The sequence below is a fragment of the Pezoporus occidentalis genome, unplaced genomic scaffold, assembly GCF_034315485.1.
Source record: "Pezoporus occidentalis ecotype Australia unplaced genomic scaffold, CSIRO_AGI_Poc_V1 ctg250, whole genome shotgun sequence".
In the NCBI taxonomy this organism is placed as follows: domain Eukaryota; kingdom Metazoa; phylum Chordata; class Aves; order Psittaciformes; family Psittacidae; genus Pezoporus; species Pezoporus occidentalis.
Window position 1 is genome coordinate 657,138 of NW_026914395.1, and position 15,140 is coordinate 672,277.

The 15,140-nt window shown below is 57.5% G+C and overlaps 1 protein-coding gene across 1 annotated transcript in view; it reads left to right on the plus strand.

The window, feature by feature from the left end:
* Positions 1-13,505, plus strand: part of BAHD1 (bromo adjacent homology domain containing 1) — a 40,361-nt gene extending 26,856 nt beyond the window's left edge. Inside the window, exons 2-7 of the mRNA XM_062623293.1 lie at positions 769-2,409; positions 6,210-6,571; positions 8,994-9,153; positions 10,136-10,212; positions 11,533-11,624; positions 13,061-13,505. Of these exons, the coding sequence (XP_062479277.1) occupies positions 786-2,409; positions 6,210-6,571; positions 8,994-9,153; positions 10,136-10,212; positions 11,533-11,624; positions 13,061-13,250 (2,505 nt within the window). The 5' untranslated portion in view covers positions 769-785 and the 3' untranslated portion in view covers positions 13,251-13,505. The remainder of the gene's footprint in view (positions 1-768; positions 2,410-6,209; positions 6,572-8,993; positions 9,154-10,135; positions 10,213-11,532; positions 11,625-13,060) is intronic.
* The last annotated feature ends 1,635 nt before the right edge of the window (positions 13,506-15,140 follow it).

A 15,140-nucleotide genomic window follows, 5' to 3' on the forward strand; every position in this document is an offset into this window, starting at 1 on the left:
CGGGTGCAGATCCCTATCTCGTTCTAGCTCAGTAATTGGTTGGGGTTGAGCAGGGACTTGACACGGCATCTCCACGGGAAGTCAGGAATGCCCTAGAGCTGAGGCATTCCTTTTCCTCCCATGGATATCTTCTTAGGGCCTTCCTGCCGAACGTGGGGATTTAGTGGTTTGACATCCACAACTTCTGAAAATGCAGCTGTGGGGAAGGACAGGAGCAGCAGGAAGCCAGGTTCTAACCTGCAGGGAGGGATTTAGTTTATTGATGTTGGCAGATCTCAGCTTCATAGACCACGTTTGCTTTTGCTGCGAGTAGGTGGACTTCTTGTTTTCCTTCTGATTGTTTCTGAAATGACAAAGAACCAAGGGCCTGTATCAACATGCAGGCAAATACCTGGGATTTGCTTCTGGACCAGCGCTGGGATGAGCTCCAGCAGCTTTGATGAGGATCTGTAACGTGTTCGGAGCATCGTCGGTGTGAGAGGGATGTGGGCTGGGGCTGCTGAAGCAGCTTGCTGGCCATCCCCTGCTTTCCCAAGGTGTTTGTTGTCCCCGCCTTGCTTTTAATTACTGTCGTGTTCTACGGCTTAATATTAAACCCCATCTAATTGTATCCCGTCTCTTAATAGGCTTAACTGGCCATCACCCAAAAAGGCTGTTCTGTGTGCAGAACCAAGCTCCCCAAATCTTTCCTAATTGGCAGGTGGTGCCTTGTGAGGCGCTGGGTCCCTCGCAGTGACGTTAACAGAGGTTTCCTTCTGTCCCTTGCAGGATTGGGCAGTGATCCTATGACGCATGCCCGGAAGAAACAACTTTTCCTTCTGAAGCATCCAGCTGGTTCTGCTGCCCGAGCTTCGGCACCCGCAGGCAGCAGGAGGATGGACAGGAGCGGCGCCGAGGGCGGAGAGCAGCGGGATGGAGACGCCTGCGAGGCTCCCGACTGTCCCAGCGGGTTTGTGGGGACCAACAGGAGTAAGAGCCTGCGCGAGGTGCGGAAGACGTACCCGCTGCGCAGGCGCCTGCTGCCCTCCGTCAACAAGAAGACCTGCAAAGTGCTCCTCACCCGGCTGGAGGACGTGGCAGGATCCCTGTCCAAAGAGCCCCAGAGCTGTAAAGCCAAGGCTCTGCCCAGCTGGATGGGTCTGGGACCCGCTCTGTTCTCGGAACAAGCTCAGCCTGGGGGAGCAGGGAAGAGCGATTCACCTGGGGAAGCGGGCACCGTGACTCCCGCAGGGACGGGGCACGGCCTGGAGCCTGCTCCGTCCGAGCCCCGCAAGCGCCGGCTGGCCTCGCTGAACGCAGAGGCTGTGAACAACCTGCTCTTTGAGCGCGATGACGGCTTGCTGTCCGCCCGGCGGTTCCGCAGGGACTCCCTTAAAGCCGGTGGAGACTGCGCCGGGAAGAGCTTGCAGTGCAAAGCCGGCGCCAGCTGGCCCGCGCTCGACAAGCCGGCTGTGAAAGCAGGTAAAGGCAAACAGCGGCACGAGCCCGGCCAGAAGTGCGGCAGCTGTGACCACGCGCTGGATGAGGTCTTTGACGATGGCACGAAGAGGGAGGACGCTGCCATCTCCCATCATCCCACCCCAAAGAGACTGGCCAGCCTCAATGCTGTGGCCTTCCTGAAGCTGACCCATGAGAAAGACCAACCCCTAAAGCCGAGGAGTAAATCGGATGGAGAGGGCAAGTCCGAGAACCACTGTTCCAAATCCACGCTCAAATGGGCTAAAGCCAGCAGGAAGAATTGTGTCAGATCCAAGAAGGAATTGGCAAGCTTAAAATTGGAAGGTCAGCACGGCTGGCCGGGACATGCTCTGGGAAAAGGGGAGCAGCGGGACTCCTCAAGGCTCTATGGGACAGCAGAGCCTGTCCCGTACGAGTCCCTGTCCAGCTCCTATGCTAGCACGGAGGGTTTCTACCACAGACTGCCTTTGCTTATGGGTGGACAAGCTTCCATGAAGCCGGAGTATGGAAGACCTGGAGAGAAATCCCCGACCCCCAAACAGGAATTCCATCAGCCTTCCTTTCCCGTGCAGCAGTTCCCTCCTTTGCCCGTGCCCGGCAACCACACGGATTGCGGATGTCTCTATGAATCCTCGGATCTGACTCCCTTGAATGGGTTTTATGTTTATTGTGGCCAAAGTGGGTACGGTGGCTACTCTCACTGCTCCGGTTACCCCAAGGAGGAGCTTTCGCAGTCCGCGGCCTGCGAGGGGCTCTTGGTATCCCCCAGCTCCCTGCCGTCGGGTGCTCCCTTCCAGCCGCTGCACTGGCGCAACTCCGCGTACTGCTGCGGGGAAGGGACGGCGCTGAGCACCTACAGCCTCTGCGGGGTCGTGCACGTGCCCGAGGGCAGGATCGGCAGCGTGCACGCCGGGCGGAGCAGCTACCCCTTCAAAATGCCTTTCGCAGCAGGTAAGGTGCGGGCTGCGGGCGCGTCTCATTTGGTGCTGCAGGAGAGGAGGGCTGCTGCCGGAGGAAGGGATCTCGGTGGTGCCAGGAGGCAAGCTCCTTCTGCACGCGGTGCTGCTTGGCTTGGCAGGCTCGGAAAGGAGCCGTGTTTCACCTCCTCTTCCATCGTTCTGAGCCCTCAGGGGGGTTGCCCCACTCAAAGGTCTTCTTGGTGCGGAAAGCCCAGGATCAGGGAGAGGGTTTGGGCAGTGAGGAGGTGACTCATGACCTGTCATGCTGGAGCTTCGCTTTGATCTGGGTGAAGCGAGGGGGGTTTAGTTCCTACATGCTCTGCGAGGCTGAGTTACTCCTCCGCTCCCAAAAGCTTGCTCTTGGGACTGGAGCATCCTTATGGAGCGGTGCGGGGAAGCAGAGGGGGCCTGTCCGGCTCTCGCTGCTGTGAGGCCTTTTACAGTTACAGGTCAGGGCTGGGCAGCAGTTCAGTTTGAGTCTACTCTTTGGACCGATGCTCGCTGGTATCTCACTGCGGTGGTGAAGGTGCCAGGTACACTGTCAGCTGGTGAGGACTGGGCCCATCTTTGCTCTTAATGTCTGACAATGAGGCATTGAAATGAGAAAAGGCGAGGGCACAGGAGGTGGGGAGCTGTTTGTGTGGCTCCCTTCTGGCCCCTGCCCCTGTTCCAGGCCTTGCCTGAAGCGCTTTATCCTGAGCTCTGCCTCTGCCATTGAAAGCACCTTTGGTTGTCGGGGTGGTGTTCGTCAGGCACCAGCACCTTGTGCAGCAGCCATCAAGTGGTCCCTACAGGAGGCTGCTGCTTCCCCCGCTGGGCGCGTGGACGCGAGCCTGTCCCTTAACCACACGTTCGAGTCAAGCAGGGCATCACTTACCCGCTTGGACCAGGTCTCCAGGTGGGAGCCTGAAGCCCGGGTCCGGTGCTGGGTTTGAGCCGGGCTTTGTCACCTGTAGGAAGCTGCTGAAACCCAGGAGTGTTTGGTCGCAGGAGAATTCCCTGTCCCTGAAGCCGCCGCTGTCCCCTGTGGCTGCAGGTCCCTTTCAGGTGGAATGCTCTCCAGCCAAGCTCAGCAGCAGTCTGACAGCTCCCCAGGTACTGCCCCACGTCACAGTCTGCTTGGCTCCTGCACTTGGACGTGCTGGGGCCTCCGATGCGGTGCAGCCAGGGGGATGCAAACACCGTGGTCTTCAGCGTGCAGCCCCCTCCGTGGCCTTGGTGACTGCTCCCGGTGCTGGCAGGGGCAGTTGTGGCTCTCGGGGCATGTATTTACTGCCCGTGTGTCACCCCGCTGCCAGCATCTTCCCTGGTGTGATCTCCCTCCTGCGAGCTTGTAACATCCGAGTGGTTTAGACTTTGTTCTGTGGGTTGAAGCGTGTAGGGAGGACTCCTAGGACATAAACGGGAATTAAGCTTAGGAGCTCATTTTCCTGTATGTGTGCACCTCGGGCACCTCAGCCTTCCCTGGAGTGGGTGATTTTAGGGAATTAAAGGAGGACTTTGGCTGCAAGCAGGAGGCTTCTATCTGAGAGCGCTGCTCCGAGGGGATCCAGCTGGATGTCCCTTGTGTTGTATCTGCCTGTCCTGGTGTGTTCAGGGTGTTCACTGACAGGCTGAGAACACTGGGGCTGTGCAGCCTGGAGAAGAGGAGCTGTGTGGAGACCTCAGAGCAGCTTCCAGTGCCTGAAGGGGGCCACAAGGATGCTGGGGAGGGACTCTTCATCAGGGACTGGAGTGACAGGACAAGGGGTAACGGGTTCAAACTGAAACAGGGTTGGAGATAAGGCAGAAGCTCTTCCCTGGGAGGGTGCTGAGGCGCTGGCACAGGGTGCCCAGAGAAGCTGTGGCTGCCCCATCCCTGGCAGTGCTCAAGGCCAGGTTGGATACAGGGGCTTGGAGCAAGCTGCTCCAGTGGAAGGGGTCCCTGCCCGGGGCAGGGGTTGGAGCTGGAGGAGCTTTAAGGTCTTTTCCCACCCACACCAGGCTGGGATTCAGTGAGGTTCTTATGGAAGCATCGCTGTCTGGTGCACATGGAGGGATCAGGCTGCCGGGTGTTCTGCAGGAGCAGTTTGGTGGGATGAGATGGGGCAGGCTGGGGGAGATGCTGCCTTCCTACTGACGCAGGGGCTGGGAGCGCGTGCAGCCAAGCAGGCAGCCTCGGGCTCGGTGCTGCTGCCCTCAGCTGCTGTAGATGCCTTTGTGGAGCTTTGTCCTGCTTCAGCTCAAGCTTGCAAAGTGCTTTTGTAAGCAAGATCCTCCAAGGTGATTCACTGCTCCGGGAGGCCAGGCGGGACCCGAGCTCACGGCCTCATTTCTCTGCTCACTGCAGGAGCGTCTGCTGCTGGGGCTCAGCAGGGCCTGGGATGGTCTCTACCAGTCCTCACGCTCCTGGTCCAGCAGTGCCCTTGTTGCAGCCCTCGTAGTGAGGGTCAAGCAGGAGCCTGGAGGCAGTGATTCCAATGGGAAGGCAGCGGTTACTGAGCTGGAGCCTGGTGAGCTCAGCTGGGTTCTCACGTTTAGGTGTTCAGGAGCCCCATGGCAGCCCCATTCAGCACGCTCCGGGCTGGAGGCATCTCCTGGGGGTTGCCTGGAGCCACCCTCGTGGTCACCCCAAAGGGCTTTCAGGTGTAGGAAGCAGGGGTGTTTTATACTGGCCTGGGAGCTTCCTCCCTGCTGCCAGAAGGTAACTGAGATCCTCCTTGCTCTTGTGCTGCACGCCCTGGCGCGGGTTGAGGGCTGGTTTTGTGCCTCCTGGGGCGGTGTGAGGTGTTCTTGTGCTCCCGAGAGGTGGAGCCAGGCGAGGGACCAACCTGCTGTGGGACTGAGCCTGCTGCAGGGACCTGGCTCTGCTGGCGGCAGCAGCGTGATTCATCTTACAGAGCTTTGTTCCACCTTGTTTGGTGCTTGTGGAGCTCATTTGGAGGATCTTCATTTTCCCTGGTTGGAATTTGGCTGTTTGAAGGAAGCCGGCTTCTTCCTCAGTGTGGTTTAATCCTTCCCTCGTTTTGATAAGCCTTTGAGTTCTTTTATACGTACTGAGATGCCAGAAGTGCTCTGGACACCAGCCAGTCCGATGTGTGTTACTGACTGGTGTGCCGTGGGCCATTTCAGATGGGTTCGTTGTGGTGTCGTCACTGGCACTGGAGCAGCACAGAGCTGCTTAGAAATGCCTTTGCTTCTAGAGTCCAGTGACAGTGCAAAACGAAGTTACAGTGGGAAGAGACTGCACTGCTGTACTGCAGTAAAGGGGATGATGCTGCAAGGGCTGGAGCAGCTCTGCTCTGGAGCCAGGCTGAGAGAGCTGGGCTGGGGCAGCCTGGAGAAGAGAAGGCTCCTGAAGGGGAGACCTGAGAGCAGCTCCAGTGCCTGAAGGGGCTGCAGGGAACCTGGAGAGGGGCTTGGGACAAGGGATGTAGGGACAGGCCAAGGGGAATGGCTTGAACCTGCCCGAGGGGAGACTGAGCTGAGCTCTTAGGCAGAAGCTCTTCCCTGGGAGGGTGCTGAGGCGCTGGCACAGGGTGCCCAGAGAAGCTGTGGCTGCCCCATCCCTGGCAGTGCTCAAGGCCAGGTTGGACACAGGGGCTTGGAGCAAGCTGCTCCAGTGGAAGGGGTCCCTGCCCGTGGCAGGGGTTGGAGCTGGAGGAGTTTAAGGTCCCTTCAACCCAAACCAGGCTGGGGTTCTGGGATTCCATGGATTTCAGGTGGAAGCGGTGGCAGCTGGGGCACCCTCGTGTAGTTTTGTGTATTTCAGATGGGCTCCCTCTGAGATGTCTCTTTTCTCCCGCCCGTCAGAAGGCTGCAAGTCTCTGGACCAGCTGAACCTCACAATCCCCGTGGCCGGGCACCCCGCGTCGCCTGCCCACCCGCTCTCAGGATGCCCTGTACCCAGCGTGCCACCGGCTGCAGAGCCCGTTCCTCATCTGCAGACCCCCAACTCTGACCCTCAGACCATGGCCCGGGAATGTCCACAGAGCTCCAAGCCTCCCAGCGGCTCCAAGTCCGGCCTCCGCAACAGCCCGGGCTGCCTGCACGCCTCGGACAGCAAAGCAGCCGGAGGCCACTGCCACCCGAAGCAGCAGCGCATCAGCAGGAGGAGGGCGACCAACGGCTGGATTCCCGTGGGAGCAGCCTGCGAGAAGGCTGTCTATGTGGTGGTAGGTGCTGGGGGGTGCTGGGCGCTGGGGGTGCAGCTGGAGCCCTTTGTGCCTGCAGCAAAGCTGGAGAGGGGCTTGGGACAAGGGCCTGGAGGGCCAGGCCAAGGGGAATGGCTTGAACCTGCCCGAGGGGAGACTGAGCTGAGCTCTTAGGCAGAAGCTCTTCCCTGTGAGGGTGCTGAGGCGCTGGCACAGGGTGCCCAGAGAAGCTGTGGCTGCCCCATCCCTGGCAGTGCTCAAGGCCAGGTTGGACACAGAGGCTTGGAGCAAGCTGCTCCAGTGGAAGGGGTTGGGGTTGGAGCTGGAGGAGTTTAAGGTCCCTTCAACCCAAACCATTCCATGGTCTTCATGAAGACTTGAGAGTGTTCTGGGCCTTGCTTCAGGGCGGAGGTGCTCACTCTGTGCCATCTGCAGGCTCTTGGAGGCAAATGGTGAGTCAAAGCAGCAAACAGTGCCTTTTGGCTGGGCTGCAAGGCCAAGCTGCTGCTGGCCTTGTTTGCTTTCCAGCCCTGCTTTTACCTTGCACAGCAGGACTGGCGGCTGGGGAAGGGAGGGGAAGCTGCTGCTTGCTGCTCCTGTGCTAGCATCGGCCCACAAGCCATGTGGACACAGGGGCTTGGAGCAAGCTGCTCCAGTGGAAGGGGTCCCTGCCCGTGGCAGGGGTTGGAGCTGGAGGAGTTTAAGGTCCGTTCAACCCAAACCATTCCATGGACTTCATTGGCTTTGGTGTTTGCAGGGGTGGCACCTGTGGCACGTGAGTCCATCCTACAGAGACCTCGTCCTCCGGCTTCTTCCCCTGGCATTAGGGCAGACCTCTCTGGGACGATGAGGGGTGGTTTAGCTGCACTGTGAGGAGCGGTTGTCTAAAGGCGGCTCTTGGAAGGTGTTGTTCTCACTGTGGGTGTCTGCAGCCCAGCAGGGCTGTCCCAGAGAGCACAGAGGCAGTGTCCTGCTTCCCAGATGGACCTTTTCTAGCAAGCAGCATCCCCTTTCTTATGTGGTGGCATGGCCAGTCACTCCTTCCAGGACTCCTTGTCTGTCCTTGGCTCCTGCAGGATGGGAGATTTCCTGCTAGGGAATTGAATTAACTACAGCAAAGTCCACTTTGATTGAGGAAGAAGGTGATACCCATCGTGTTAAAACATCAGAGCTGTGGCCTGCAGACCTGGACCCCCGTGCTCTCTGGGGAGGTGGGACAAGGCGTAGACCGTGCAGTAAGGTCCAGGCAGATGTGTCTGTGCTGCTGCTGGGTGCAGTGGTGTAAGCTGGAGCTGCTGAGAGCATCATCCAGGACAGGTTCTGTAGCTTCAGCTCTTCAGGCTGCATACGGGCACCAAGCAAGAATGAAGCTTGCCTCTTGCATCCGTCACTCAGACTTTGATACTTGGAAAGGAGCAGCACACCCTTAATCTCCTTAAGTCCTGGCACTTGAGGCTTCCGATTTTTGCCTGGGTGCTGTGGCAGGAGGTTAAACCCGTCCTGCACAGGCATTCCCAAAGGAGTTTTAGAACAAAAGGAACATAAATCCCTCTCGTTTATTGTCCAAAAAGTGATCATTTTGTGATGTTAAGAGGGCATGAAGGAGGTGTTGGGATTCTTAAGGAAAGCTTTATGCCGTGGCCTCCCTGCCCTGGTTGTGTGAAATACCTAATGCTTTATTACGACATTCGTATCAGGTAAATGCATATTATTCAAAATACATCTTGTTTTCTGTAGCTCTGAGTGTGGCAGAAACGCCTGTGAAATGAGGGGGTTAATTCCATCCATCCCTGCTCTGGGAGATGTGCTGTCCTCTGGGGAGCTGCTCCTCACTGCCAGCAGCGGGCAGGAGAAAGGTGTGTGCTGCTCCATTTGAAACCAGCGTGACCTGCGAGCACCTGGGTGCTGCTCCCTAGGGAACTTGCTTTACCTGTGCGTGCCCTGCCCATGGAAGAAGTGACTCCTTTGGCCTGGCAAGGGGAGATGGGTTCAGACTGAAACAGGGAAGTTCAGGTTGGAGACAAGGCAGAAGCTCTTCCCTGGGAGGGTGCTGAGGTGCTGGCACAGGGTGCCCAGAGAAGCTGTGGCTGCCCCATCCCTGGCAGTGCTCAAGGCCAGGTTGGACACAGGGGCTTGGAGCAAGCTGCTCCAGTGGAAGGGGTCCCTGCCTGTGGCAGGGGCTGGAGCTGGAGGAGCTTTAAGGTCCCTTCCAACCCAAACCATTCCATGGTCTTTGTCGTTATAAACCAGCCCGGTGGGAACAGGGATGCCGTGAGTGCTCTTGCGCTGTGTGACTTCTCCTGAGCACTCAGCTCTGAGCAGGCTCAGGCAGGTTTTGCCTTCACAGCAGGACCAAAGGGCTCTCTGGTCGGGGTGGCAGACACTGCACCACCGCTTTGCCCGTGCACTCAGGCTGCTCTGTTTCTGTGTTCTCATGGTGCAGAATGAACCAGAGCCGGCCGTTCGCAAGAGCTACCAGGCTGTGGAGAGAGACGGGGAGATCATCCGGGTGCGAGACACGGTCCTCTTGAAGTCAGGACCCCGGAAGAAATCCATGCCCTACGTGGCGAAGATATCGGCGCTGTGGGAAGACCCCAAGACAGGTACCGAGCCAGCAGAGCGTCTGTTGTGGCTGTGCTGGAGAGCTGAGCTGGAGCCCGGGGGGTGGTGGATCTCGGGAATGCTGCAGGTGTGTTCGGGGAGCTCCACTGCTGCCAGCCCGGGTGATGAAGAGGCAGAGATTAACTCCATGGCTTTCATTCAGGTCGTTCCTGGAGCTGAATGCTCTTTAATCACAAGCCTGGGACTGGTTATCAGAATCTTCCTGGGCGTGAGAGCACGGAATAGCTGCCAAGCGCCCATCTTAGCAACCATCTCCTGTATTATTTCATTGCAGCAGACGTCTCGGGAGCTGCTGTTTACTCAGATGCTCTCCCCAACATCTGGGCTGGGAGCTGGTGTGGAGCACGGGCTTGTCTGCAGAAGCTTGTGATGGGACCCGAGGAGAGGTGGTGATTGGAGCAGTGTGGGTTTGGTGCTCTGGTCCCGGCTCTGAGTAGTGATACTCGAGCCAAGGAAGCTGTGCCAGAGGTTGCAATGTACACGTCTGGCTTAAAAGCAGAAATGAAGTTAGACAGAAAAGTGATCAGCGTGTGGTGAGGCCCGTCTTGGTCACATCACCCTGCAGCAGCGATTCGGCATTAACGTGGAGTTCATGGTGCAGGTGCTGAGCTTTGGATGAGCACCTCTCCCAGCTTGTGTCCAAGTGGATACTTCCCTCGGATGGAAAGGCTGGATTTTTGTGTTCTGTTCCATTTCCGTGCCTCCCTGCCCTCTCTGTGGCAATGCAACGCACGTAGAAAGGGTGAAGGTGTGAGAGAGTAGCAGCGTGACGACTTCATACAGCCTCTTGCTGTAACAAAAGGACACCTCTAGTTCAGCATGAAATATTTATCACAGCACAGCTGCCTCTCCGTGAGCGCAATGGGAATGAAAGGGATGGAGCAGGAGGAGGAGGCTGGATATTAGTGGGAAAACACTCCGTGAAAGCTGAGGTTTGACGTGTTTGAATGCATCTTCTTGCAGGGGAGCTGATGATGAGCCTCCTGTGGTACTACAGACCAGAGCACACGCAGGGCGGCCGCAACCCCAGTATGCACCAGGTGAGACAGACGGACAGGACGCTGGGGGTGAGAGCATCCATTGCCTCTGCGCTGCTATGGGGAGAGGGGATCAGCCTCGGGTCTCCCAGGACCTCTGGCTGGGCTCAGACTCGGGGCTGAGCTGCTGCTTTGGGTGAATGGAGCTGTCCCTTGGCTGGGAGGCAGCTGCTGCCAGGTGCTCCTGGCTATGAGGGTGCTGATGTGCTTGTCCAGAGAAGCTGGGGCTGCCCCATCCCTGCAGTGTTCAAAGCCATGGAGCACCCTTATCTCATGCTGCCTTTATCATAAATCCCTTAATCTGCTCCTTAAACTCCAGCAACATGTTTGTGTTGTGCAGAAGTGGCTGCGTCACCCTCCCCTGTCCAGATTTATGATGAGAATTAAAGAGTGACTCGGGGCTGTTGTGCCACTTTAATAGTTTGCTTCTTAAAAGCAAACCCATGTGAATCATTATGGCCTCACACCTTGCTCTGCTTTGCATGGGGTGACAGAACAAGCTGGGATTAACTGGGAATGGAGAAGTGACTGCTGCTTGTAACCCATCACATGCTTGGTGCCTTCTCCCTTGTCTTGCTTTCTTAACTGAGGGGATGAGAGCTGGGAATGGCACCTGCCTGGATGCAGGGCACAGCTGGGTTTTGAAACCAGAACGTGGTACCTGATAGTTCCCTGCTCCATCAGTGAAGCGTGACTGTATCCAGTTGCACTTCAGTGCAGGGAGCACTGGAAGCCTGGCCAGGAGGAGCTGAGCCACGTTTGTGCACAGCTGCCTCATTACACAAGACTTCAACTGCGAGTGCAGGGTTTGGGCTGAGCAGTGGGGATGGGCTTGTCAGAGATGACTCATGTAGTGCTGATTGAAGGAGTAGCCCAAAACCCCAAGGTGCAGAGCAAGGTGTGGTGGTTCAGGTTCTCTGATGAACATCTCATAGAACCCCAGCCTGGTTTGGGTTGAAGGGACCTTAAAGCTCCTCCAGCTCCAACCCCAACACCTTCCACTGGAGCAGCTTGCTCCAAGCCCCTGTGTCCAACCTGCCCTTGAGCACTGCCAGGGATGGGGCAGCCACAGCTTCTCTGGGCACCCTGTGCCAGCGCCTCAGCACCCTCCCAGGGAAGAGCTTCTGCCTCAGATCCAACCTGCTGCTAGGTGAAATTCTGGTGCACACTGTAAATAGACCCAGAACACCCGGAAGGTGTCTGGATTATGGCAGTGCTGGCTCTAAGGAGTGTCTGCTATGGACATGCTTTGATAGACTCCCCTTTAGGGTGCTGGGTGAAGGTGTGGGCTCCGGGGTGACCTCTTCCTTCCTTCTCTTGCAGAACGAGATCTTTGCATCCCGGCATCAGGACGAGAACAGTGTTGCCTGCATCGAGGAGAAATGCTACGTGCTGACCTTCGCAGAGTACTGCAGGTAGGTGGTGCTCTTTGCTTGCTGCTATAGAATCACAGAATCATAGAAGTTCGGGCTGGAAAGGACCTTAAGATCATCCAGTTCCAACCCCCTGCCATGGGCAGGGACACCTCACACTAAACCATGGCACCCAAGGCTCTGTCCAACCTGGCCTTGAACACTGCCAGGGATGGAGCATTCACAACCTCCCTGGGCAACCCATTCCAGTGCCTCAGCACCCTCACAGGAAAGAATTTCCTCCTTAGATCCAATCTAAACTTCCCCTGTTTCAGTTTGAACCCGTTACCCCTTGTCCTGTCACTGCAGTCCCTGATGAAGAGTCCCTCCCCAGCATCCCTATAGGCCCCCTTCAGACACTGGAAGCCTTCTGGGACCTTCATCTGCCTCCAGCTCTTGTCAGTCTTTCCCTTCCCAGTCATCACCCAGCAGAACGGTCCCAGCCCTACAGGCTCTGGTTGAGCTGGAGCTGGATGTAGCACAGTCTATGTACGAGTTGTGTACTGCAGCATGCGAGTGCTGCTTCAGCTCCAGAGTCATTCTGAGTCTGGTTTGGGCAATGTCACGGAACCAACCAGGTTGGAAAAGACCTTTAAGATCATTGAGTCCAGCTGTTCCCCAGCACTGCCAGGGCCACCACTAACCCATGGCACTGAGGCCTCATCTACGTGGGTTTTGAATGTATGCTTTATGGAGCTCACAAACATTTGTACTTGTACGACCCTGGGACGTCAGTGGAGGACAGTGCAGGAAAATATAACTTGGACTTAAAAGCTGAGCAAGGCAGGAAATCATCCTTACATATACCTGTGTATTCTGTAAACCTGTGCAAGCAGCAGCTCAGGGAGGGGATCCTGCCCCTCTGCTGTGCTCTGGGGAGACCCCCCTGCATCCTGCATCCAGCTCTGGGGCAGCAGCACAAGAGGGACGTGGAGCTGTTGGAGCAAGTCCAGAGGAGGCCATGGAGATGCTGCGAGGGCTGGAGCAGCTCTGCTCTGGAGCCAGGCTGAGAGAGCTGGGCTGGGGCAGCCTGGACAAGAGAAGGCTCCTGAAGGGGAGACCTGAGAGCAGCTCCAGTGCCTGAAGGGGCTGCAGGAAACCTGGAGAGGGGCTTGGGACAAGGGCCTGTAGGGCCAGGCCAAGGGGAATGGCTTGAACCTGCCCGAGGGGAGACTGAGCTGAGCTCTGAGGCAGAAGCTCTTCCCTGGGAGGGTGCTGAGGCGCTGGCACAGGGTGCCCAGAGAAGCTGTGGCTGCCCCATCCCTGGCAGTGCTCAAGGCCAGGTTGGACACAGGGGCTTGGAGCAAGCTGCTCCAGTGGAAGGGGTCCCTGCCCGTGGCAGGGGTTGGAGCTGGAGGAGTTTAAGGTCCCTTCCACCCCAACCCATTCCATGGTTACGGGCAGGTTGGTGCTAACTCTTTGCTGCAACTGCCTTGCAGATTTTGTGCCTTGGCAAAGCGTCGCATCGAAGGGATCCCGGGCAGGAAATCCATCATGGTCCCTCCCTCGGAGGAGTACTCCACCCCCCTGCACCGCAAGGTGCCCGAGGACACCGACCCCGAGCTGGTGTTCCTCTGCCGTCACGTCTACGACTTCAGGCACGGGCGCATCCTGAAGAACCCGCAGTAGCCCGGTCCCCACGGAGCGCGGGCAGGAGGAGCGGCCTCGGAGCGCCGGCCCAGCGGATGATCCCGGATATCCGAGTGCTCCCGACGCCCTCCCTTGTGCTGCTTGCAGACGAGAGCGCCCAGCGCTCATTCCTCGGACTGAGGCGCGTGTGCCGCAGCGGATCCCTGAGGAGGAAGGCAGCAGTTGAAAGCACAGCACTTCATTAAAGCATAAATGAATATATACGTATAAAATAAATATATGTATATAGATATAGGTACTTGCATATGTAAATCTATATCTATATATGTATCTAGAGATGCATATATTGGGAGGGGTTCGCAGGGAATGAAAGCCAGTAAACTGAATGCAGAGCCATCGCTGGTGGGAACGGTGGAGAGCGCAGGAGGGATGCTGTGGTGCGCTGGACGAGTCAAGCTGCGACAGCTCTGGGGTTTTGGTGCCCTGATGTGAAGTGGGAGGACTGAGACCATGGCAGAGCACGGGAGAGTCCCCTTTGTCCCACTGTGAGGATTCCCCGTGGGCGAGAGCTGCTTCGAAATACAGCCGATGCTTTGGGAGCTGCCTGGGTGCAGTGGCCTTGTGTTGTGCTTGAGTGGGTTTTGCTCCATGAGAGGAAGAGGGAACCCTGTTTTCCCCTCATCTTTCTCTGCCCTCATCTCCCTGTTCTGTGTTTCACCGCCTGGACTGGGGCCTGGCAGCCAGGCTTGGAGACCTGCTCCATGGCAGAGCAGTGGGAGCTGCAGGAGCAGAGGCTTCACATCCCAGAGCAGCGCCATGGAGAGCTGAGCCCCTGTTGGGGTGCCCAACCTCATCCCGGAGGATCTCCTGCCCCAGAAAGCCGGCTCTAGCTGGGAGCTCCAACTGGGATCTGCTGGTGAGAGCCATGTTTTCCCTTCCAGCTGCTGCTCTTCCTCCAGTGGCCGCCGTGGTGGAAGTGGGTTGCTCTCTCTTCCCAGTTCGTTTCCCTGTAACATCGTTTTCAGTCCCGGTTTAACCCCACGTGGTTCCAGTGCGCAGCAGCCGGAGGGGAAATGACACCCCTTCCTTGAGTGTTCTTGGCTTTTGTCAGCATTGCCCCCTCCCCTCAGGGTCGGTCCTGCCCTGCCTGTCCTGAGAAGCCAGCAGCAGCGCTGCCATGGATCAGTCCCCCTCCAAACCCATCCCGGTGCCCGAGCGAGCTCACCAAAGTGGCTTTGCGGCTCCCGGAAGGAACTGAGCATCGGTGCAGGTTGCATGGGCGCATGCGGCCCCAGCCCCACAGATCTTGCCTCTTGCCTTACGTGTACAGGTCCTACACAGACCTTGGTTTATCTTCACACCAACTGCTGGAGTCGATGCTAAAGCAAACCAAAGGACAGTGTCACAGCCCGAGTCACTCGCACCAAGCTGGGCGGCCGCTTCTCGATTGCACTAATGTGGAGAAGGAGAATTGGCACCATCTCAGCCCATGTTCCTGCTGCCTGGAGTCACTCAATGGAAGTAGGGGTCTGCATCTTCCCAGCCTGCTGGGCCTCCTGAGCTCGTGTGAAGTGTTCAAACTGCTTTAATGCTGTCCTGCCCGTGCAAGCAGCACTGCCTGGACTCCTCATGGATGCAGCACACTGGGCTCCTTGGCTCTGACCACTGCACCCCTCTTGACATGGGGAGAAAACCCCACAGCAAGTCCATGACGTGGAAGTGGTGTAACCCAGGAGCTCTCCGGAGATCTGCTCTACATACCAAAGAGGGGAACGTGTCCAGGAGGCGATGACTGGAGAGGAGGTGACACAGCAGGCGAGCAGGGCAGGCGTCTCCCAGCCATCGGTGGATGGTTCCCACTCAGTGTTGCAGAAGATGCTGGAAAAGCCCCATTGATCCTTGCCTTGCAAAGCCCAGCTCCAGGAGGTT